At 37.1% G+C, this 24,138-nt stretch overlaps 2 protein-coding genes across 2 annotated transcripts in view; one reads left to right on the forward strand and one right to left on the reverse strand.

Moving 5' to 3' along the window:
• Positions 1–10,289, forward strand: part of rab3gap2 (RAB3 GTPase activating protein subunit 2 (non-catalytic)) — a 97,760-nt gene extending 87,471 nt beyond the window's left edge. The window contains exons 30-35 of the mRNA XM_072580753.1: positions 2,777–2,851; positions 4,669–4,887; positions 5,235–5,324; positions 5,804–6,019; positions 7,260–7,418; positions 9,391–10,289. Of these exons, the coding sequence (XP_072436854.1) occupies positions 2,777–2,851; positions 4,669–4,887; positions 5,235–5,324; positions 5,804–6,019; positions 7,260–7,418; positions 9,391–9,540 (909 nt within the window). The 3' untranslated portion in view covers positions 9,541–10,289. The remainder of the gene's footprint in view (positions 1–2,776; positions 2,852–4,668; positions 4,888–5,234; positions 5,325–5,803; positions 6,020–7,259; positions 7,419–9,390) is intronic.
• A 1,654-nt stretch (positions 10,290–11,943) lies between these two features.
• iars2 (isoleucyl-tRNA synthetase 2, mitochondrial) overlaps positions 11,944–24,138 on the reverse strand; it is a 97,160-nt gene continuing 84,965 nt past the window's right edge. Inside the window, exons 18-23 of the mRNA XM_072580754.1 lie at positions 23,068–23,199; positions 18,103–18,209; positions 17,053–17,198; positions 16,769–16,959; positions 13,507–13,651; positions 11,944–12,638 (exon numbers count right to left, since the gene is read on the reverse strand). Coding sequence (XP_072436855.1) covers positions 12,487–12,638; positions 13,507–13,651; positions 16,769–16,959; positions 17,053–17,198; positions 18,103–18,209; positions 23,068–23,199 — 873 coding nt within the window. The 3' untranslated portion in view covers positions 11,944–12,486. The remainder of the gene's footprint in view (positions 12,639–13,506; positions 13,652–16,768; positions 16,960–17,052; positions 17,199–18,102; positions 18,210–23,067; positions 23,200–24,138) is intronic.

The following is a 24,138-nucleotide window of genomic DNA, read 5'->3' on the forward strand; positions in this document are numbered from 1 at the left end:
TTTGGCCTACCCATAGCAATGTAGTTGATTCTTAACTGCCCTCTGACCAATTAGGGATGAGCAATAAATGCTGGTCTAGCCAGTGATTCCCTCGTCCTGTACATTAGGATAATATAAATCAAGTTTTGGGACCTGGACTTGAATCCAGCCGAGAGAGATGGAGACTAATTTTTTTCTTACCTGGAAAGAGAAGAAAGAGAGATTAATCTGCAGTGTTTCAATCAGCTTCGCTGCCCAATAAATTGCACAATTGTACTTCATATCACAGAGACAGAGAGCTGAATCAAAGCAGCCTTTCAACCTCAGTATTTGCAAAATAGTAAAATTAAACTGTTGAAGACATCCAAATAGTCACTTCAGTGGTTCCGAACCAGACTTCATGAATAATTAATCTCGACACCAGTTTTAAGACTTTAAAAATTTATTAAATACAATCTAACATTATCATAGAGTAAATTAGACAGCAACGTAAATGTATGAACATCTGTGCTTTAAACCCGAAACATTTTGTTTTTAGCCCCATTCACAGAAAAACATGAAGATAAACAACCGTTAAAGGGATAAGTAAAGCAAAATAACAAATCTGGCCAAAATGTCCTTCAGAATGCATTGGACTCCTTGGCTGTTTTTGCTAAAATGTTGATCAGGGTCACTTTCTCAGTTCACCCAAGTGAAGTCATTGATACTTCTAACTCTGCTTTCTACCCATTGGCCTTCTGGGAACTAGTGTATCAGATGAGGCAGGGAGCTTTTGAAGCTCCTCATGCTGTTGAAGCAGCATTCCAAAACTATCTCTCAGAAAACATTGTCTGTTCTGGTTCCGCTCTGATAGACTGTCCCTGAGGCCTCAGTCACAACTGCCATCTGTTTGAATACGAAGTCTCCTTCAGACTTGGTGGAACCAACACGCAGGCACTGACCTCGTCAATGGCCAACTTCTGAATCTCTTTAAATACAGTTGAGTTCCTGGTAGTCAGTTTGTCTTTTAGACTCTTTTAATCAAGACCTAGCTTGCAATTAGCCTGCAGGCCTGGCCTCTCAAACAAAGCTTGTCTTCATATGTACTTTTTAACCCAAGCTGTACCAAAGTCCGTCAGTCATTTTCAGCTCATTATTAAACATTTGATTTAAAAAAAAGTAAAAATCATGAAAAAATAGCAAGGGTTCTAACAAGTATATAGAAGGCTTTATTTTAAAAATTGATAACTTTTAAATCTAATTTTGATGCTGAAGTCTTTGATTCAGCTTAAATAAATGTATAACTTAATCCAATGGATTTCTGCCTTTATTTAATATTGAAGTCCCATGTGCTGTTGGATAAAACTGTACTGGTTCCTGTGAGAGATGAATGTTCTGCCAAGACTTGCAGATAAATTCGGAAGTGGAGTTTGCAAGCTGTGGCCTTAACCTTGCACCTTGTGAAGCTCTGTATTCAGCCAACTGAGTAAGTGTTAAAGAAAAATAAATCGAAACCAGACAGTCAACATGGCTTTAAGGGCAGATCATGTCTGACAAGCTTAGTTCGGTTTTTTTGATGAGGTGATATAGGCAGTGGATGACGGTAGTGCTGTGGATGTTGTATATTTGGACCTATAGTGCCATATGGCAGGTTGGTTAGTAAATTAAAAATATTTGAGATTGAGTCCTTTGCAACATGGCTTAGAAGTTGGCTAATAGAAGACAAGGGTTTTTTTGTAGATGGGCATTTCTCAGACTGGAGAAAAGTTGAAACTAGGGATCGTTGTTGGAGCCCTTGGCTCTTATAATTTATAAAAGAACAATTTGGGAGCAAAGTCTCTGAATATGTAGATGATAACCAAGCTTGGGAGAATAGTGAATTGCGAGGATAACTCTGTGTGACTTCAGAGAGAAATTGACAAATTGGCCAAATGGGCAGATACCTGGCAGATGAATTTCAATGCAAAGAAATGTAAGGTAGAAAAATCTTGGAGACAATATAGGCCCAGTGGTGCAACTTTTGAGGGGAGTACAGAAGCAGAGGGACTTTGGGGTTCATGTGCATAGTTCTCAATGTGGCTAGGCAAGATGAAAGTTATTGAGGCTTATATGATCCTTGGGTTTATAAATAAGGCATAGAGTATAAAAGTGCAGAAGTGATGCTACACTTCTACAAAGCTTATTTAAGGAAGGTTGTTAAAAGCCCTCGTGAAAGTGCAAAAGAGATTTACTAAAATTATACCAAGAGCGAGGGATTTTAGACACATGGAAAGATTAGAGCAATTGGACCTATTCTGCTTACAGCAGAAGTGTTGACCTTGTTGAAGTGTTCATAATATAGCGATTTTGACAGGGTGAAGAAGGTTATTCAGTTTCTCCTAGTTGCTATGTTAGTAAATAAGGATCACAATTTCAAGATGGTCAGCAAAAGAGCTCTGATTGAGATGAGGAGAAATCTCTTTACTGAGAGTTATTAGGATTTGGAATGTTCTGCCAATTCTAAAAGCAGTTTTAAAAAGGGGCTTGAAAGTGATGAATTCAGAGTGCAGAGCAGATAGAGCTGGATAATGGGACTACCTGGGTAGCTCTTTGGAGAGGTGGTACAGACATGATGGGTTGAATGGCCTCCTGTACTGTAAATTCCTGTTACCATAAGCTTGGAATCTGTTCATCTGGCAACTCATTCAGCATGGACTTGTGTTTGGGACATTGGGATTGTATGAGGTGAAACATGCCATGAAAATTCTTAAAACAAATGGAAATGCTGATTGATTTTTAAGTGTCCGATTATAAAGTTTGATTTTTCTTTTCTGGACAGGATGTTGGCATGAGTGATACCTCCATCACTTCTTTCCTTGGTTCTTGTTCATTGCTCCTTCAAACCTTAATGGAGGTAAAGAAATAGCATTACATTTTAAGAGTTATCATGTTTGGATTAATTTTTACAGATTGTTGTTTCCACCTTTTGGGATTTGTATTTCAATCTATATAGCCAATGGGATGGAAATTCCTTCAATTTAGAAGCTGTTGAGATTTTTTTGTATTTGGGCTTGAACAGCCCACCAAATTATTAGTGTGTTTGAGACCAGATAATGGGACATTATTAACCTGAGTATCCTGAACTTCAACAGGCTGCTACTGGCAACAATAGGAATTTTAACTGGAATTAAGTAATTGCATGAGTGGGATTTTTAAACTCATTGCTATCTCTTCTGAAACCAGGAGTATTTAATACAGAAGTTGAATGCGAGAGGAAAGGAATAGTTCCCAAGCATAGACGTCTGGTCATAGCAGTGGTCATGACATATATATTGTGAAACATTAGAAATGGATTTTCAAGGGTCATGAGATTGGCTTTAGCATGTGAAAAATGTAAATATTCCAGTCTTGTCTGGCATCTTCATATTATTAAAGATGTGCTTTGACAACCTTGGCAATAGAGTGTGGTAAGTTGTTTTGAAATTAGTATACAATATTAATTTAGGACTGTGTAGGTGGAGACGGAAATTAGTGTTTAGTTGGGTTTGCAGTGACATTGGAATTCTGCCCCACAATGTTGGAGGTTTTAGAATATTTTTAAGGTGGAGGCTGGTAGATACATAAAACCATAGAAAATAGGAGCAGAAATAAACTATTCAGCCCTTTATGCCCACTCCACTATTCAACATCATTGTGGCTATTCTGGAGGCCTCAGTGAGAGAAAACATACCCCTGTGTCAGAATGTTAAATGTAACATTGAGAACTTCTTTTATTTTTCTAAACTCCAGTGAATACAGGCTCAGTTGACCCAATCTCTCCCCATATAATAAACCTGCTATCCCAGAAATCAAACTGGTGAAGTTTCACTGCACTCCTCCTATGGCAAGTATATCTTTTCTTGTGGAAGATTTGGTTCTCTTGATTCCCTTACCTAACCGTTACTTGGGATTGGTGGGACTGTGGAACAGAGCTGAAAATGTGTTGCTGGAAAAGCGCAGCAGGTCAGGCAGCATCCAAGGAGCAGGAGAATCAACGTTTCGGGCATAAGCCCTTCAGGAATCAGGGACTGTGGAACACATAAAGATCAGCTGTGATCTTATTGAATGGTGGAGCAGGCTTTAAGAACGGAATGGTTAACTTCTCCTAACTCTCATGTTCCTATGTATCATATGCTCCAAATAAATTTTCATGAGCAAGGTTGATTTTAAAACATATAAGCATTCTTATGCCATCTTGTGATAAACAATAATAATGATGCATTGTTTACAAAGGGTAAAAAATGTGTAAAATAGCATTTTGTCATATTGTTGTACAAGACCAGGTGAAAACAAAAAATACTGCATTTACAAGTAGAAAATGTAACATGGTGATAATTTTAAGAGCCTTACTTAAATTAATGAAACTGGATAAGTTGAAGAAAAGCCTTTTATCAAAGGAATTTAAATTTTTGTTTTTTGGGCATGTTTGCAAACAGTTGTAGCAAAAGCATAGATGCCTTTCAAGGAAGCTAGTTAAACACCAGAGGAGAAAGGTAAAAAGGTTGAAAGATTTTGATACAGAAAATAGAGGGAGATTCAAAAGAGGCATTAATACCAACATGGATCAGTTTGTTTTTGCTGGATATTGTGTAATTAATTGGAAATATGCTGGTTTAATTGTTTTGTTTATATATTGTTGCAAAGTTTTATGTGATACTAATTTGCCCTTTTTAATATGATCTATGTTATTAGGCTGAAGTTAGCAGTGATGAAATGAAGGAACCATCTCTAGACATAGAAGATACTTGGTCATCTGTGGAAGGCCCAACATCAATAGTGGATCTGGCTCTAGAACAAAGACATGTTCATTATCCATTGGTTCAGCACCACTATATTTTGGCTGTTATTATGCATGGAATAATGCTGTTTGGAATGAAGTCTGTCAAAATATTTAGTCTCTTTGACAGCAAGGTATTGTCCTATTTCTTGTCTAATGTTTTGTAGGCATTTAAAAGTTCTAAGTCCGTTGCTATACATGTGTTTACTTGGTATTTGCTTTTCTTAAAATGTAAATCTGAAGACTTATTAATTTGTCCACATAGTACTCATTATACTTTATTTCCTTCCGTGTTCCGTATGTGTATTATTACATATTACTGTTATCTAACCATTCAGTACTGTTTTGAAATGGAAGTGAAGTTGCTTCAAAGGATAAATTAATGAATGAATTTTAAGAACTTTTGTCATTCATAATTGGAAGTTAAAATTGTTGTCCTTGACAAGCAATGTCTCATTTTATGTTGCATCTTTACTTCCAGGGTAAAAATGCATTTTTCAAGGAGCTAACATCAATTCAGCTGCTCCCAAGTGGAGATATGGATCCTAATATAGTGTCTCTCAGACAGCAGGTAAGCAAATCATTTACTAAATTGTGGCTTTAAGACTGTCATTTTGAATTATTTGCTTCATTAAAGACACTAACAAAGCAAATGTTTTGTATGAAAATTTAAATTCTGTACTTCGTAACAAAGGTGCAGTTTTGCGTTTTCAGTGATTGCAAACTACATCAACAATAAGGTTTTAAAAACTTAGTTTCAATTTATAATTGCTTAGAAACTGATTAATTTCTAGCATCTGAGTTCAACTTCAGTCATATTATATGAAGTTGGTTGGAGTACCTACATCTACAGCACAAAAACTATCATTAATGTGGTACTAATTTGGTCATGTTATGCTGATAGGTCACTGAACATGTAAAGTGTTCCAGAACTGAAGCCATTCACAAATATACAACATCAGGAAAAACAAAGGACCAATGTGTTTGTAGCATTTTGTCTTATTTCCTGATACTTTCTAGTGCAATAACTTATCGATTGTTGTCTTCCAGTTCCTCATGAAATTAGTCAGTGCTTCAGTGAAAGAACTAATCAAACCTCCAAAGACTGAATGTACTTCTAAACAGCAATCACATAGAGAACAAAATGAAGACTGGCCGTCAGTAGCAGTGGAGCTGTCTCAGAACCTCCAAGTGAATGAGGATGTTATCCGCCGACATTATGTATGTGAGCTGTATAATCATGGAATTGACCATATTGGTGAAGAGGTAACACACACATCTATAATTAATTATATAGTTTAAATAAATGACTTAAAGTAATGGAGTTGCCAAGTCATTTCCTTGGTTGTATTTTTTCACTAACCAGGAAGACTGGATGGATCACTTATTGCAACTAATAAATAAGAAACTAATGATTTTATTTTGTGCCCTTCATATTCTAAAGATATCCCAAAGTGTTTTGCAACTAATGAACTGTTTTTGAACTGTAGTCTGTTATCTAGGCAAATAATATCTTTTAACACAGCAAGGTCTACAAATACTAATGAGACAGTAGTCAAACTGATGATCAACATTATTGAGAATGAAGTCTATGGAATAATAGTGGATCTGATTCAGTGGCAGTTTTAATTACCTGCTTAAGGTCACCAACAGATCAGGTCCTTGTGTTTATGTATTGCCCTTCAAATCCACCTACGTATCATTAAATACTTTGACTATTGAATTACTTTTGAACTATCGTCACCATTATGGAAGCAAAGATGGCAGACGAATTATACATAGGAAACTTCTACAAATAGAAATAAGGGAGAGGATCTCTCTTTGGAAATGGTGTTTGAGGGATAAATGTAAATCAGAATCCTTTGATCTATAGAAAGTATGGTGAAATCGTTAAATTCTGTGCTATAAAACTTGCAATTCAACTCCTGCTCTTGCTAACAGGACCTTTTGTCATGTATGGATAATGTTGTATGATCTGTTGAAGGTTGGGTCCTACTCTCTATTCTGTACTCTTGACTCAGAATACTACTTTCAACAGTGCCTACGATTCAAAAGTACTTCCAGCTCTAAAACCTGAGGTTGCAAATGCAAACTTGGTCTGCCTTTGTTTTTTTTCACACTCTGACCCAGTCTTCCAATTATTGTCACTGTTGAAGTGGCATCTCCTACAATAGCCAGCACCCATTACATGTAATAGTGGGACCAAGGAATAGATGGCTAGCTTGTATGGGCATTACTCTTATAGTTGATTTTTATGGAGAACTTGGTAATGTAGTTGCAAAGCCCTCTCTACAGAGAGCCTTTAAGTATTAAACATTTCAAACTTACTTATAAAGCTGTACAATGGAAATAATTTAAGTTTGTTTGGTGTATGCTATCCTTTTTAATGAATGCTATCCATGTAGTAGTGGAATAATTTGGGACATTTGTTGGACTAATATTGACTGTTAAACAGGATTTCAGTCTGGATCTTTTATAATCTGATTTTTGTTTATCATCTGTCCAGGCCCTTCTGCAGGTACATGATCAAGAGGTTCTGGCATCACAACTGCTTGTACTGACAGGACAGAGACTTGCATATGCATTACTTCATACTCAGACTAAGGAAGGCATGGAGCTGCTGGCCAGACTCCCACCAGTGTTATGTACATGGCTTAAGGCTATGGTGAGTATTGGATCTATTTTATCAATAAAGTTATTGCTGAATGTTTTAAAAATCAGTATTAAGATTACAGTTACTCTATGATTAGGGAACAAAAATGATTTGACTTTAGGAAAAACTTTGCAATCATTAACTTTCTCTAAACTTTCATTTAGTAGAACATAGAAATCAATTATCTGGTTCTATGCGTTATACAAAGTAGCATTTAACATGTTGATTGTTTCTTTGAGGATAATTCCATACTAAATACAGTAATGAGAAAAGCACCAGTACATCAAGTAGCTGTAGTCTTATTGCTGAATGCTTCTAAAAAAACTCATCTTTTAAAGCTTAGTGTCTGTTTGCTTTAAGAAAATCTAATGGAAAACCATGAACTGGTTTGCATGGGAGTTGGGAGCTTTGATGTTTTCACTTTATGTATAGTGAAAAAGTTTATAACAATCACTTGTCACCTGTAGATCCATTGGACTTCTGAATAATCCTTTCAGACTAAACGTTAACTTTTAGTGACTCCACAGATGCTGCCAGACCTGTTCAGTTTCTTCAGGAGTTTGTTTAATTTTGAATATCTGCATCCGCAGTTTTTATAAGAATTGAATGTTGACTCCACATTTTTCAATGATTTAAGTGTATGACTGAACTACTTGCCTGTGACAGATAAGGTACCATTAATGTGAATCAAACGTACCAGATTTAACTTGTAACAGATTTGTACATAAATTGGTGAAAAGGGAGGTTTAATGGCCAATTACTATTCAGCTGACTATTTGAGTTAATTCAGGAGATAAAAGGCAGGAAAACAATTATGCATTACTTTCCTAAATTTTTGTTTGCTCAAATAAGGAATGTTGACTTGTGGGAAGAATTGAGCCATGATTCACAGACCTAACTCGTTAGCTTGTCTGGTTGCATTTACATACTCTGATGTTACTGCAAAATTGCCTGGCTCAGGTACCTTAGCAACTCTGCATAGGGATTATAATTGATGAAGCAGATGTTATGTACGCTTCCTTTGTGTTCAACAGTATTTTAGCGCTCAAACATGTACCATGACCTCAGAACCAGTGCAAAAATACCAATAAAATACATACCTCTGATGTGTTTCTTGCGCTGAATTTGCTGCTTTTTTGTGCTAAATGGAATATCAGGAAGCAAAGCACAAACGAAAGCCATTCAGCCCAACAAGTCCATGTCAACTGTACGGAGCAATGTAGTTAAATGCTTCCCAACTCTTTCCCCCGTAACCCCAATACCAAGACTTGAAAATTGTTGTAATCAGTCAGTGTGAACTGAGAGTACAGTGACCTGTTGACCAGCGTCCTGATCACCAGTCTAGTTAGATAGATTTATCTTTCTTCAGAACGAATTGTTTTTTTTGAGGTTTCAGCCTATATTTGAGTGTTAATTTCGAAGGTGATGGGAGGCACAGATGGCAGGCTAGGGCAATGAGTAAGCAAGCACTAAATAATGTTCAACATTAGGGTGAGAGGGGAAAAACTTAAAAGGGACTGAAAAAGCAACTTTTTCATGCAGAGGGTAGTGCCTGTGTGGAACAAGCTGCCAGAGGATGTGGTGGAGGCTGGTCTAATTGCAACATTTAAAAGACATGTAAATGGGTATATGAATAGGAAGGATTTAGAGGCAAATGGGACTAGATTAGGTTAGGATATCTGGTCAGCATAAGGTTTCTGCTGTAATCTGACTCTATTAAAGCCAACCAAGAGCTGTAGCAACTTTTATAATGTAGAGGTGGCATAATCAATAGTTTACCTGATCAAATCACTCTTTGCTAACACTTTACACATCTTCTCATCCACTGAATAATCAGAGTACTGTTTGATTACTGTCTGCTATCCAAGGTGTCACTATGAAAGTCCATTTTGAAGAGCTTAAATTTCATATATTTGAGGTTCTCATTGTGTAATCCTTGTTTTGTATTTTACATGATCAGATTTCTTGCTTTTACTATTTATAGGATCCTCATGATCTTCAGAACACAGATGTGCCAATTATAGCAACAGCTAAACTGGTGAACAAACTGATAGAACTCTTACCTGAAAACCATGGGCAGTACAGCCTGGTGCTGCACCTGTTAGAAGCAGTTGAAGCCATATCCTCCTTGTGACAAGAATTGACCAATCTTTATTTAAATAGGTCTTTCAGATATGACCAGCTGTGAAAAGCTTGGATCGTTTTGATGTAAATGAGCCATTTATGTTTCAATTATGTTCTTGAATACTTATTGTTATAGGTGGGTACTGAAAGTTCTGTTAGACTCTTCAATTTCTGTTCTATTATGTGAGAAATCCTAATGCCCAATAGTTTGCATGGCCATATTTACATACAGCTGAAGCAAAACTCACTCGTATCATTTTATTGCTAGAAAATGGCATCAGTCTCAAAATAAACCATATTATGTTGCTGTAGCTATGCACATTAAATGTTAGCTCAAGCAAGTCTGTTCTCAAGGTATTATGTAGTGAACGAGGTTGCATTGTATGGTCCATACATCTATAATTTCTAATCCCATTGTTGGAATGTCTGAAAAAATGGGAGGAATTTTGCAACTTGTTTTCCCAGCAGTAAACAACCCAAACATTCTACTAAGAATAGTGATAATGCCTATTTAAAAAAAGCCTTATATCGCAACTGTATTACACACAAAGGAAAATTTTGAGTTTATTTTGTTAATATAAAGACAAAAGTTTTTATTCCCTCAATTTTTTTTGGATTTGTATAAGTAACAAAATGAACAATGATCAGACACCACTAATGTGTGTACAGATACATTTCCACACTTATCAGTGGACAAAAACCAATTGTAATATTGTAAATTATTGATCATAACTAAATAAAAACTTCAATCCCTGCTGAGTTGCTTTTTGTATAAATAATTGGAGTGCATTGCTTGAATATGACAGGTAAAATACTTAATGGGAACTGTATGTTAATTTATTTAAAACAAACTAAACATTACAATGAAACTGAGAATTAACTGAAATACAGAAAATTAAAGTGAAAGAAAATTGTAGCAGTGAGATGGAGCACCTGACTTTGCAGTTAGTTTGTAGAAGTGCATTTAACTAATGGTATCCAATTGACCTATTGAAAAAAGCTTGTTAAAAGTTATTGGAATAATCTGATCAGATTGTGAGTATCAAGATTATCAGTAGTACCTAATATGCTGTTGCACTAGTGTTCTGCTTTATATTATCCGAAAAGGGATGTTGGAAACTGGAAGAGTGTCCAGCAGACTGTTCTAGTGTTCTACCCTGTTGCAGAAACAGCTTTGTATGGCACTTGAACAAGGGTAGGCACAATACCAGTGGACTGTAACAGCCCCTTGTAGCTGAGGCTATCATGGAAGCTGGAAATGGCAGCTAGCCCTACACCATGCTATTTAGTTTGACTGGATGCAGCTTTTTTAAAATTTCTAGCGGGATTTGGAAATAATTGTCCTCACAATGTGGTAACTTTCAGGATGCATTGTTTTATTAGCTGTTAGTTTCGAAAACCTAGGAACAGTAGTATTTGAGATGTTGTAAAACCTCAAAGCCATGGTTTTGAAAGCACAGAAAAGAAGCACCCTTTCATTTTCTCCATTAATCTGCACACTGCTGAAAACTGGAGTGGCCTAATTTCCAATTAAAAAATAAATCATTTCTAGTTCTATGAAAATGGAAGCTCCACCATGCCAGAGCCCTAATATTTGGTAACACAAGGATATTTTAATTACTTGATGACTTAGCAGTCAACTGGAAAATCGAATTTTAAATGCCCTTGGTTATTGCACCAAGGCTAAAACTGTCAGTTTCTTTGTGATGGTTAAAAGAAGTGGCAACGGTTAAGATCGAGAGGAGGGGAAGGATGCATTATGCTGTGTTTTAAATTGGGTAGATTTCCCCCAAGAGTTGTTTCATAAAGGAACTAAATATAGATTTAGACCAAGTGAAATTAGTAACTTTAACAGTTGAACCAGAGGGCAGTACCTGCAATAAATTCAAACCTGATCCCCAAAACTATGGAATAGACTGTCTTGGGACTGCAGGTGTAGGTGATGTTGGTTAAAATGAAGTATTTCAGGAGTCAGTAAATCAATGGGACTTCACACATACGTAATGCATACCAGGGTGATATCTTTGAAAGTAGTGACCCCAAAGCATTTTCACATCTGTTGCTAATAGCATTAGCCAGGATTAGTCAAAAACTTCTTATTGTCTTATGCCATTACCAGGGTCATGGAAGGCACACACGTTTTTTTTTGTCCAACTTGTTATTTTATAAGTGTCTGTTTGGAATCTGTATAATTTATTTGGAATGCATTCTGACTATTTACATACAATGGGACCAAGAAGCACACTGCTTGCATATAGAACTGAAGTAGCCAAAAGCTGACAGGGGTTAATCCAATCCATCAGACTCTTAACACATTAAATATTTAGCAAACAATATTTAATTTTCCTACTCTGCTATTGCCGTTTAAAGTTCACTTTGTACGTTCTTTGAAACATAAAAGCCTTTCTCTATATAAATCCAGTAAACCTTTATTACACACAGTCCACAATTTCTTTTAAATCTGCATTACAACAAGCAACATAACCATTCATTAGATCCCCAATAGATTTGTATTGCCTGGAATCTTAGTGAACATTGTTTCTTAAACAATTTAGATTTGACATGATTGTTTGCATTATGGCAAATTCTCACAAATTGTATAAACTATTTAAAAAAGCAAATATCAAAACATACCCTTTCTAATACTAGAGACAGGGAAAACTGGAATTAATTATTATTATTCCCTCTGTACAATGGTAATTGTAAAACTATAGTCAAAATTTAATTCCAGAAACACTTGATATGTCATATCCATCTGTGCAGAATCATCTTACCCCCTGATCTCCAACTGGGGTTGGTAATTTTGACAAAGCCCTGCCAAAATTTAACACAAGACCTCAAAGGTGGGAATGTGATGATGAAATATCTAGTTCCCCATGGTGGAATCTACTTTTATGTTGCATATTCATTCACACATCTCTATTATATTCAGTGCTTACAGGAATAACTTGACAAATTAAACACTCCACTTCCCAGCAATAACATCCAGGCAACGTTGGCAGGGTGTCAGCGCTGATGTCGATGTATATTTCTTACAGCGAGGACATCTTTCTTTGGTAGCTGAATGAACAATTACTTTGTATGATGTTTCCTCAATGATATCGCCACCTAAACAAATAGGAATAATTACCATTATATATAGAAATTTGAATGCTTCATCAATCAAATCACTTAGTATTATTCAATACGGAGTTCATCTTGCAGTTCTTTTCTTGCCATTGATTATTTCCCTATCGTGACAATTTTATGTTCTCCTCTGTGTCTGCTACAGGCAATGGGGGCATACAATCTCATGGTTTTGTGACTAATACAAATTTTAGTGGGACTAAATTTAATTACTGAATCAGATTGATGGAAGAATTGTGAAGCTTGTTTTGTAAATTGCTTTTTCTTCCTTTAAAATTGAACAAAAATAATTAATATCCTTTTACATGCTTAAGGTATTTGACTTTGATCATGACCCTAAAATATCATGAGCATACAATCAAGACTATTACAATATCAATTCTTTTCACAGCAACATGATTCTTTGATGCACAGTTACCCTTCCAAGGTGTTTTCAGTGATTTTTAGTAAACTTTTTAAAAATATAATTATTTGCTTAGTATACTGTTTTGCACTAAGAATGAAACAAATATTTCAAAGTAGTCAATTAAATAAAGCAGCAGGTAATGACTGAATCAACCTTCAGTATTATGGATTTGAGTGTCTTGGTGTTGATATCAGTCTTAGTTTTGAGCCACATGGTAATTAAATCAAACCCAATTATGAAACATGGACTTGCTTACAAAGCCAACTGTGCCTGCATTTCCAGAATAGGGAGCTTCAAAACTGATCCTAATAGCAGTTGCTCATTGAGCAAGAATGCATTTATTCTACTGTGAATGATCAATTCCAGTTCTTCATCCAATTTATACTTCCAACAAGTTTCTTCAAGAATTCTAGGCTATTATATGAAAGTGGAAGACTGGTTTACCTTCTAAATTGATTTCAAACTTCCCTTCAATCAAATCTGACTCTGCAGGCATGTCCCGAGGAATAGCAGTAAGCAATGTAGTGTGTGATGCCATCATCAGCTCATTCAGTTGTGAAGTACTGGATATTTTCTCGCCCTGTAGTTGCTTGACAAAGCAAAAAGGTAAACTTAGAATGTACAGTGTTATATTTTCAAAATAGGAGATAGCCTTCTGTATACAAAATTACGTTCAAACCCTTGGCTTAAATATTGCAGTCTAGTTGATGTACAAAAAACCATGACTGACATAAGTTGCTTCTGCTATGCATGTGAGCATTTTTTTTTAAAAAGCTATCAAAGAGGACATTGTTTTGTGCCTTCTGAGCTGTAGGCTGGTGGCCTTTATTAAGTTGTTTGACAGAGTCAAGCTTTAGTTAAGACTTAGTTCTTCAGTGGTCTGGGTAAAAGAGGCACCCTTGATTAATGAGACTAAAAAAAAATCCCAATCTTAAATATACTTTTAATAATGGAACATCCACAACAGGTTAAGGTGAAAATATTCCAAAGATTCACAATCTTCTGAGTGAAGATATTTTTCTATACTTGCCATACAGGATTGATCCCATATTCTGAAATTATGTCAGCTTGATCAAAATCGAACAGTAAAGGGGAGAAAAGTCAGTTTCCATCCTGTTAATCCCCTTCATAATCTCAACTGTTACAATGAGATCAAATCTCAATCTTCCAAAGACTATAAACTATTTTTGTCAGTCTTTCATCAAAGGACGACACTCATTCCAGGGACCAATCCAATGAACCTTCGCTGTTCTGGAACGCAGCAGGCAATTTCAAGTTTGCAGATAACAGGCTTCAATAATAGAGATATGGAATTAAGGAGAAAGGAAACTATGATAAACTTATATATGACACTGTGTGACCTGCACTGGACATTCCAGTGTACATTTCTGGGTACCACATTAGAGGAAGTATGAGACTGCATTGGAGAGAGTGCAGAAAAGGTTTATGAAAATGGTTCCAGAGATGAAACCCTTCAGTTATTAGGAAAGAGTGGAGAAGTTGAAAGAAAACAGTTCTGAAGTCAAACAGGAGTATGATAGAAGGTTTAAAAATCATGAGGTTTCTAGACAGAGTAAATCAAGAGAAATTGTTCCAGCTCGTAAAGGGAGCGAGAACCAGAAGTATAGTTTTAAAGTGTTTAGTGAAAGAGGCAAGTGCAAGATGAAAGGAACAAAAAAAAGCAATGAGTAGAATGCACTGACTGGAAGTGGGTTGCAGACAGATTCAATCGAGAGTATTGGAGGGTTACAGGGAATAAGCAGGAAATTGACACCATGTTAAAACACTCAGACCTGGAGCAGACACTGGGCTGAATAGCTGCTTGCACTGTAAAAAGTCTCAGTTATTGCTTCAAATGCAAGTACATTCTTCTTTAATACAGCAGAGAAAACGGAGTACAACATTTATGGTATGGTCCCACCAAAGCTCTACACAATTGTAACAAGACTTTGTGATGCCTTTTCCACAGTCCCTTTGCAGTAAAGGCCAACATGCAATTTTCTTTTCTCATGACTTGTACCTGCATGTTAACTTGTGTTCCTTGTATGTGATTTTTCTGATCGATACTTAGAAAGTTTACACCAAAAATTATTCTGCTCCTCTATTCTTAAAGCAAAGCCAGTAGAGTAACTTCACACTTTCCACATTATACTCACTTAACATTAATCTCTTAACAGCACCTCCATGACCTCCTCACAATTTACATAAACATCACACGAAGGCAAAGATTCAGAGAGTAATGTATCCATCATCAATACAGATTGTAAATGCTGAAAGCCCAGTGGTGATCTGTTCAGTACTTCTCTAGTCACAACCTACCAACTATCTGCACTGTGTTAACATATCACTCCCAACTTCGTGAGCGATGAAATTATTTATTAAACCTTTTTGTGGACCTATTGAATGGCTTTTGAAAATCCAAGTATACTACTCATCTGACTCAACTAATAGAGTCATCTACTCTACTAGTTGGCATCATCAAAACTTAAAAATTTGTCAAACAGGATTTTCCTTTTGTAAAGCCATTTTGATTTTTTTTGTGCATTTAGACTTGAGAAGTATCAGGTTCCAGCAATTCTCCTGATGCCTACAATGAGACGAACTGGCCTGTAGCTCTCCTTTTTATTTCTTCATCCTTAAATGGCAGTGTTATTTTTGTTAACTTTGAGCCATGTCATGTCAGCAATCAGGTTCTGGGGATTATTGGAATTTAGTCTCTAGTTCCTTTTGCACTTTTTTCATTGCTGATGGCAATTACTCCAATTTCCTGACCTTCCACCTACTAATTTTTCACAAACCATGGATCCAATAATGTCCAATTTCTGTTAGAATAATACAACTTAAAAACAACTACAATTATTATCATTTGGGTGTACAGATCTTATAACTGCTAAGAGACACGCTGTTGAATTTGTTGATCTTGCACTCAACAGGAAGATTACCAAGATATACTGCATGAGAAAAGAATGTTGTGGTCAGTAAGAGGACTCCAATTTTTGAGGCATTGCCAGGATGAGTACACCATGGAAGTTATTCACCATTGTTTAAATTCAAACCTGATTGCATTGGCAAAGACCGTGCTTGCAAACTTAGAAAGGATATGGAGGTGCTGGTGCTGATGTTAGACTGGGGTGGACAGAGTTAAAATTCACAACTCCAGTTTTTAGGTCCAACAGGTTTATTTGAAAGTACAAGCTTTCAGAGCGCTGCTCCTTTGTCAGGTAACTTGTTGGATTATAACCTGGTGTTGTTTGATTTTAAATTCCGAAGTGTCCAACTTTAGGTGCAATTCTGTATTTAGACAGCACTTACCGAACAGTCTCAAGTATGTTAACAATTACACTAAACTCATTTAAGGTCATCAGTTGGGCTGGCAATTACACTTGGTAGAAACTACACAGATTCATATACACGGCTCTATTCTGTGTAAGAAGCAAGAAAATGTCCATACATTGCACCTTATTGTTTCCTGATACATTTCCCATGGCAGCACCTCAGCGAGGGTATAGTACATTCTTCCTGGTAATGCCTTGACCAAATGGAGTACACTTGTCAACCAATCAACACGTTTTTCTCATGCATTGTAAACTGCTATTCCCTTTGAATGTTAGCATCCTTACACCTATTCTGATCATTGCAAAATGAAAAGCTTCAATAGTGGGGCTCTTCTCAGCAAAACCCAACTATTACACATTGTGAAGATTACCTCCATCAATTCCAGCAACAAACTGGGCTCGATGATAATGGTTATATCGTATTCCAGTGCATTTTTGCCAGGTATAGAGCTCAAGAAGCTGTCTCTTATTGCGCAAGCACCTTCAATAGCCTCCACAATGCCAGGCTTTCTCCAAACAGAACTGGCCTTTATCCAGCCAGTTCGAAACACACTCTGAGGCTCTGAAAGAAAACAATTTAGATATGCATTCATTGTGCTTTGAGTCATAAATTTTAGAATACAAATGCAAATAACAGGACTGAAAAAAATGCTACCTTTTTGGTTTGATTGGTGTTGGAATACTTCCTCTGCAAGGTGAGGCAGGATTGGGGCTACAGAACGCGTGATTACATCTAATACTTCATCTAAAACTGTCTGACATGATAGACGCTTGGTGCTTTTCTCATCTTCACAATATAATCTGCAATTTTAATACAATAATGTTTAGGCAGACATAAACTCTAATATCTGCAGTAGAAAATAAAATGCTACATCAGCTCCATTGCTAACTCCTTAATGAAACAACATATAATCAGCTCTAAAGAATGACAGGTAACAAAGCATGCTACATAAACATCAGACACCAAACAAAGACCAGACCTCTAACAGGATGACTGTCACACGGGTTGCCCCACTATTTTGGAGATCAGCAATGATTACAAATTAAACAAGGCCAGTCATGTCAGTACTATCACTATAATTGCAGGACCTATGCTGTTAATCTAACAACGGGCTCATTCTTCCTAGTCCTTGAGAGCCTCTCCTAAGAAAGCTCAAGTCAAGAGTGATTAGAATATGCAGCATCATGTGGAAGATAGCAGTTTTCTTGACTGCTGCCTCAACATTGCTCTAATGATCACTAGGGGGCACTGTGTTGCAATACACATGATCTATAAGATATACTGTACTGCAGCAATTCAACAGCATGCCTCTTGTCTACAACCAATACCATCAAACAGGACAAGAGAAAATATTGTGTGAATGGCATCACCTCAAAGTCACGCATCCTGACATGAATATACCTCATCACTCACTTATATTAAAGTACTGGAATTCCCCTACTTAACGTTAAGTGAGCATTCCTGCACAAGGACTGTAGAGATTTAAAGGTATCACTGCCTTTTTAGAGCAGCTGAAAGTCAGTAAATACCAACGTTGTGGTGTTGCCATATCTGAAAACTAATTTTGTGGCAATGTAAACTGATCCTGATCTGATCTACACATATAACCATTAGGCGGTTTAGAAGTCCATTTAAGTACTTAGTAAATGGCTTTTTGGTTTGCAAATGAAGTTTCAACATTGCCATTATGAATCTTATACTAACCGATCTTTGATGATGCTGAAGTAAAAGTTAGAGAGTTCTCGGTTAATAAATGCCAACAGAAGGCGAATAACTTTTCCAAAATCACACTCTTTATAGGCCTCTGTAACCTGAATCAAATTAAAACAAATTTTGCCAATAAATACTTGTTTCAAAACATACACATTTCAGCTACTTACAAACAGTAATAGAAATAGAAAGATTAAGTACAGGTAGAAGATCCTTTATCCGAAAATACAAAACCGAAAAGCTCTGAAATCCAAAGGTTTTTGTGCGAAGTTTTTTCTCATTAACAAGATTGTTTGGCATGCAAACAGTTAACCCAAGTCGTCACCTACTCAATGCGTGTCACTTAGCTGTGACTTGAAGGGGCATGGCCAAGCACCGACTGTCCTGTTCTTACTTAGAAGTCTGCTCCTCCAGTAAGATTTAAAAAAAATTTCACCATTAAACCATCAGTCATTCTGAAAACTGAAAAATTCCAAATTCCAAAAAACAGCTGGTCCCAAGTATTTTGGATAAAGGATCGTCTACCTACATAACTTAAATTCAATTCTGTTACCAATAAAATTTGTGGCTCACATTGTCCCTTCTCGTTCACATGGTTTTGCTAACCCACCTTTTAAGACCAGAATCACCAACTCTCACAATAATAAAATGCTCACAAAATGAAAACTGTTAAACATTCAGAATTTGACTCAATTGTTTTCTCTCTCTGGCATAGGTCAGCAACTCTCTTGCAGATAATGATTTGAGAAATAGTGGTTAATTAGATGGTCAGTGAATGAGCAGACTGCTCTCCTGTTGCTATCAATTCCTGACATATTTAAAACCCCAGGTGATGGAACAGCAGCGATGTTTCCCCTTTTCCACTGGGGTAATTTTCAGGATAGAGTGTTTGACAATTAAATCAACAATTCTCATCAAAATCAGAAATGGTAGTCTTCCAACTATCTTACTGGATGAGTCAGCCCTTGATCTTGAGAGACAAGTTCAAATTCAATTCATTATCCGGATCTGAAATGCTAAACCGGTATCTGTAATGATTATTTTATTACCAGATTGTCATAAAATCTCATCTACTTTACTCCTGTAAAAGATGAAAATCTGCCATCCTCAGATCAGACCTAAATGTATATCTAGACGCACAACAAATTAGCTGACTGTTAGTTACCCTCTGAAATGATCAAACAACTATCCCAAATATATCAAAACCAACATGAGAAACCATAACAATATCATCAAACAGAGTTTCCAGCATTGATCTAAGCATCTGATTCAACGTACGAAATCGGAGCAGGAACAGACCAATTAGCCATTAAAGTCTGTTTCTGCATTCAATGAGATCATGGTTATCTATGTTTCAAGTTCCACATTACTGCCTACTCCCAATAACTGTCCATTTCCCTGTCTAACAAGAATCTATCTCTGCCTTTAAAACATTTAAAGAACCTGACTTCTTTGGCAGTGTTGCAAAAGCGCACAATCCTCAGAAAAAAAAACTCATCGCTGTCTTGATCTAAACAGACTCACCAAATCCAGATGATGTTGCAAAATCTTCCTCAAGAATACCAAGAAGATGCTACCAAAATAGGGAGAGCTGCTCCATGGATTCATAAAATCCTTAACAGTGCAGAAGCACACCATTCAGCCCATCAAGTCCATAACTTCCCTCTGAAGAGCATCCCCCAGACTGAGCCTCCCACCATATCCCTGTAACCCTGCATTTTCCATGGCTAATCTACCTAGCCGGCACATCCCTAGACACTGGGAAATTTAGCATGGCCAATCCACTTAACGTGCACATCTCTGGACGGTGGGAGGAAACTGGAGTACTGAGAGGAAACCAATGCAGACACGGGTAGAATGTCCAAACTCCACACAGACAATCATCCATAAATTCATCTGCTGACAGTCTGATATTGTCAGCCTTGGCTCAGTTGGTAGTATTCTTGCCTCTCAATCAAAAAGATTCCAGGCTGAAGTTTCACTCAGGGACTTGATCACAAAACACAAGGCCAATGCTCATATGCAATACTGAGGCAGTCCCACACTGTTTACTATCTTTCAGGTAAAATGCTAAACGAAAACCCCATCTGCCTTTTCAGAAGACATGAAAAATCCCATGGTACCATGTCAAGGAGGAGAGTTACCTCCAGTGTCCCTGACAGTATTGGTAAGGTAACCACTGCACAGCCCCAACAGATAAAAAGTCCCATCTTTTCACAAAGTCTCTTCTGTCCTGACTATCACCATGCAAATGGAATTGATTCAGAACAGATTTAGATTAAAACTAGGCATCCATGAGGCACTGTGGGCTATCAGTAGCAATACAATTACATTCAACTATAGCCCATAACCTCCTGGCCCTGGCACATTCATTAATCTAGCATTACCAGTGAGCATGGGGAACAATCCTGGTTTAATGAGAAGTAAAGGAGAGCACACCAAGATCAGCACTATACATACATAAACATTATGTACGATCAAGTGCCCAACTTGGTGAAGCTACAATACATAACAATATGTATGTCAAACCCCATAACCTATGGATCTGATGGCTCTGCAATCCTGCTACATCCAGTGGTGAAGGTGGTGGACAAATAAACTAACTGGATGAAGTATCACAACAAAGTATCTTCATCATCAAAAAAGGAAAAGCCCAGAATATCAGTGCAAAAGACAAGGTTGAAGCACTTTGATCCATATGGAGTCAAAATTCCCCAATATCGCAAATCTCAGTCTGCAGCCAATGTAATTCTCTCCACCTGATACGAAGAATTGGATATTACAAAGACTGCGGGCCCTGGCAACATCCTGGCTGCAGACATTATGATGAATGCTTGCACGCCAGGACCAGCCTCACTCCTAGCTAAGCTATTCCAGCACAGATACAACACTGGCATCAATGTGGAAAAATGCCCTTGTGTTCTGTCCAGAAAAATTACAATAGTTCCAGCCCAACCAAGTTCTGGCATAAATCTATTCTCATTCATCAGCAAAGTGGAAGAAATTGTTATCAATAGTATAAGTTACCTTTATGCCACACAAGGAGTTGAGAGTCTGGTGCTGGAAAAGCACAGCAGGTCAGGTAGCATCTGAGGAGCAGGAGAATCGAAATTTCAGGCAAGAGCCCTTGATCAGGCATCCTGATGAAGGGCGTCTGATGCCGTTCATGTCTTTGTGCCACATGAGCCAGGAAATGACAATCTCCAAAAAGAGAGTATAACCATTCCCCCCTTGGCATTCCCTGACATTACTACTGTTGAATTTCATACTATTAACATCCTAGCAGTAATCACTGACCAGATACCTAACTAGATCAGTCACTTAAATACTGTGGTTCGACATGCAAGTCAGAGATTGATTCCCAAAATCCTTCTACAGGACTTGAGTTAAGTGTGATCCAATATTCTACTTTTGCCTGGTTGAACACAGTTCCAATTATATTCAAGATCCTTATAAAGAAAGGCTGGATAGACTAGGACTTTTTTCACTGGAGTGTCGAAGGTGATTTGATCAAAGTTTATAACATGAGAGGTATAGATAGAGTTATCGATAGTTCTCTTTTCCCTAGGATGGGGAATTTCAAGACTTGGGGGCACTTTTTTAAGGTGAGAGAAGAGAGATTTTAAAAAGACATGAGGGGCAAATTCTTTACACGGGGGCAGTTCATTGTGGAATGACCTTCCTGAGAAAGTGGTGGGTGTGGGTATAATTACAATGTTTAAAAGACTTTTGAATAGATACATGATTAGGTAAGGTTTGGAGGAATATGTGCCAGCAGCAGGCAGGTGACACTAGTTTAGTTTGGGATTATGTTCGGCATGGCCTGGTTGGACCGAAGGGTCTGTTTCAGTGCTGTATGACTCAATGATCAACCAAGGCAAAAAGCAGCCCACTTGATTGGCATCCTATCCTTCAGCATCATTCAATGTGACTGCAGCATGTACCATCTACAAGATGCACTGCAATTGTTCACTATAGCATCTTTAACAACCTGTACTAAACATGCAATCTCTACAACCTAGAAGGACAAGGGCAGTTGACACATGGGTTCATCACTACCTTAATGTTGTCCTCCAGTTCACATACTACTGTAACTTGGAAGTTTGTGTGCAGTTTTTGCATCATCACAGAGTCAAAACATCAGAATTATCTCTCTCACTGCACTATAGGGAATTTTTCACCACTTGGACTGCATCAGTTAAAGGACGCAATCCACCATCACCTTCTAAACTACTGATGAAAAATAATTTTAACCTTTTCTCACACACATATGGTGTATACAAGCTTGATTTAATTCAGATATTATTAACATGAAGTTACCATTAAGCTTAATAATTGTGGTTATTTTAAACAAAATGAATATACTTTTTCCAATGGTTCACTGCTGTTTTTTCCTGCTGTCAGTGGAAAGTTACTTACCTAAAACATTTAATAATAGTTCAGTTCTGAAGGGTCATTGGACACGAAACATTAACCCTGCTTTCTCTCCACAGGTGTTGCCAGACCTGCTGAATTCCTTCAACAATTTATTCCATAATATGCACTGCTGTGCTTTAGGAACTCATAACTTTGATGGTTTTGCAAATTGTACCTTAAGAATGATAATAGATATTTCTGGTGTTTATTCCCCCTTCATTCTTTCATGGGATGTGGGAATTGTTGGCAGAGCCAGCACTTGTTGCGTTTCCCTAAATGCCTTCAAACTGATCGATTTGCGCAGTCATCTCAAACAGCAGTTAAAAGTCAGCCAACTACACTGTCTTGGGTCTGGAGTCACATGTAGGCCTGATAATTAGGTTGGTAGATTTTCTTCCCAACAAGACAATCATGAATTAAATAGGTATTTACACAATTTACAACAGTTGTCACGACTATTGAGACTGTATTAGAAATTTATAAATTGCATTCAAATTCCACCAGCTGCCACAGGGGTCTTGAACTGATATCTCAAAGCATTACCTTGGTGCTGTAGTCTTGAAGGAGATGAAGCAAATATTGATCCACCATTAGCATTTGTTCACTTGGAACTCCATCAGTTTCAGGGTTAAAATTATAAAGGTTCCCCAACATAAAGCGTAATGTATTCCGTAACTGAAAATACAGAATAAATTATTAAGATAAAGAAGCAGCCTCCCTGGTTTGTCTTCACCAGACGGCAAGGTAGAGATGGTCTTTATCACAAACTTCTAAGAGAATACGTATGATTGAAGGATGACAGATTTATGGCTGTTCTAAATTAAGACATGTTGAACACTTCTGAGTAAGTCACTGCAAATATTAAAATAATGGCCATTATTAATAATTTTTTTCCTAGCTCATATCATAAATGAAACTCTTGGCTTGTGCAATACTCAAATTATTTCAGCTTAATGCATCACTTTAATTTTATAATAGGCTAAATAGACCACCAAAGCTCTTAACTAATTTCCAGATTCTTCAAAATGTTCGCAAAATTATGTTTTCAAAAATGATGTCTAACAAAACAGCTAAGGTTCCTAATCATGGTTTGTGAAATGCTGTAACATATCCTAATGATATAAAAGGGGCTATATAAATTAGTGAGTTTTGAGAAGAGTTGTAGCTCAGGTTGAGGTTCTGGGTGTAGGTTTGCTTGCTGAGCTGGAAGGTTCGTTTTCAGATGTTTAGTCACCATGCTAGGTAACAAACTCAGTGAGTCTCCGAACGAAGCACTGGTGGAGTAGTCTGCTTTCTATTTATATATTTGGGTTCCCTTGGGTTGGTGATGTCATTTTCTGTGGTGACTTCATTTCCTATGGTGGTGTCATTTCCTGTTCTTTTTCTCAGGGGGTGGTAAATGGGATCCAAGTCAATGTGTTTGTTGATAGAGTTTCGGTTGGAACGTCATGCTTCTAGGAATTCTCGTGAATGTCTCCGTTTGGCTTGTCCTAAGATGGATGTGTTGTCCTAGTCGAAGTGGTGCCCTTCCTCACCTGTACGTAAGGATAAATGTATCCTGGTGGCTAGTTTTCTGCCTGTTCGTCCAATGTAGTTCATGCAAGGTATTTTGTA

Source organism: Chiloscyllium punctatum, chromosome 11, assembly GCF_047496795.1.
Source record: "Chiloscyllium punctatum isolate Juve2018m chromosome 11, sChiPun1.3, whole genome shotgun sequence".
In the NCBI taxonomy this organism is placed as follows: Eukaryota; Metazoa; Chordata; class Chondrichthyes; order Orectolobiformes; family Hemiscylliidae; genus Chiloscyllium; species Chiloscyllium punctatum.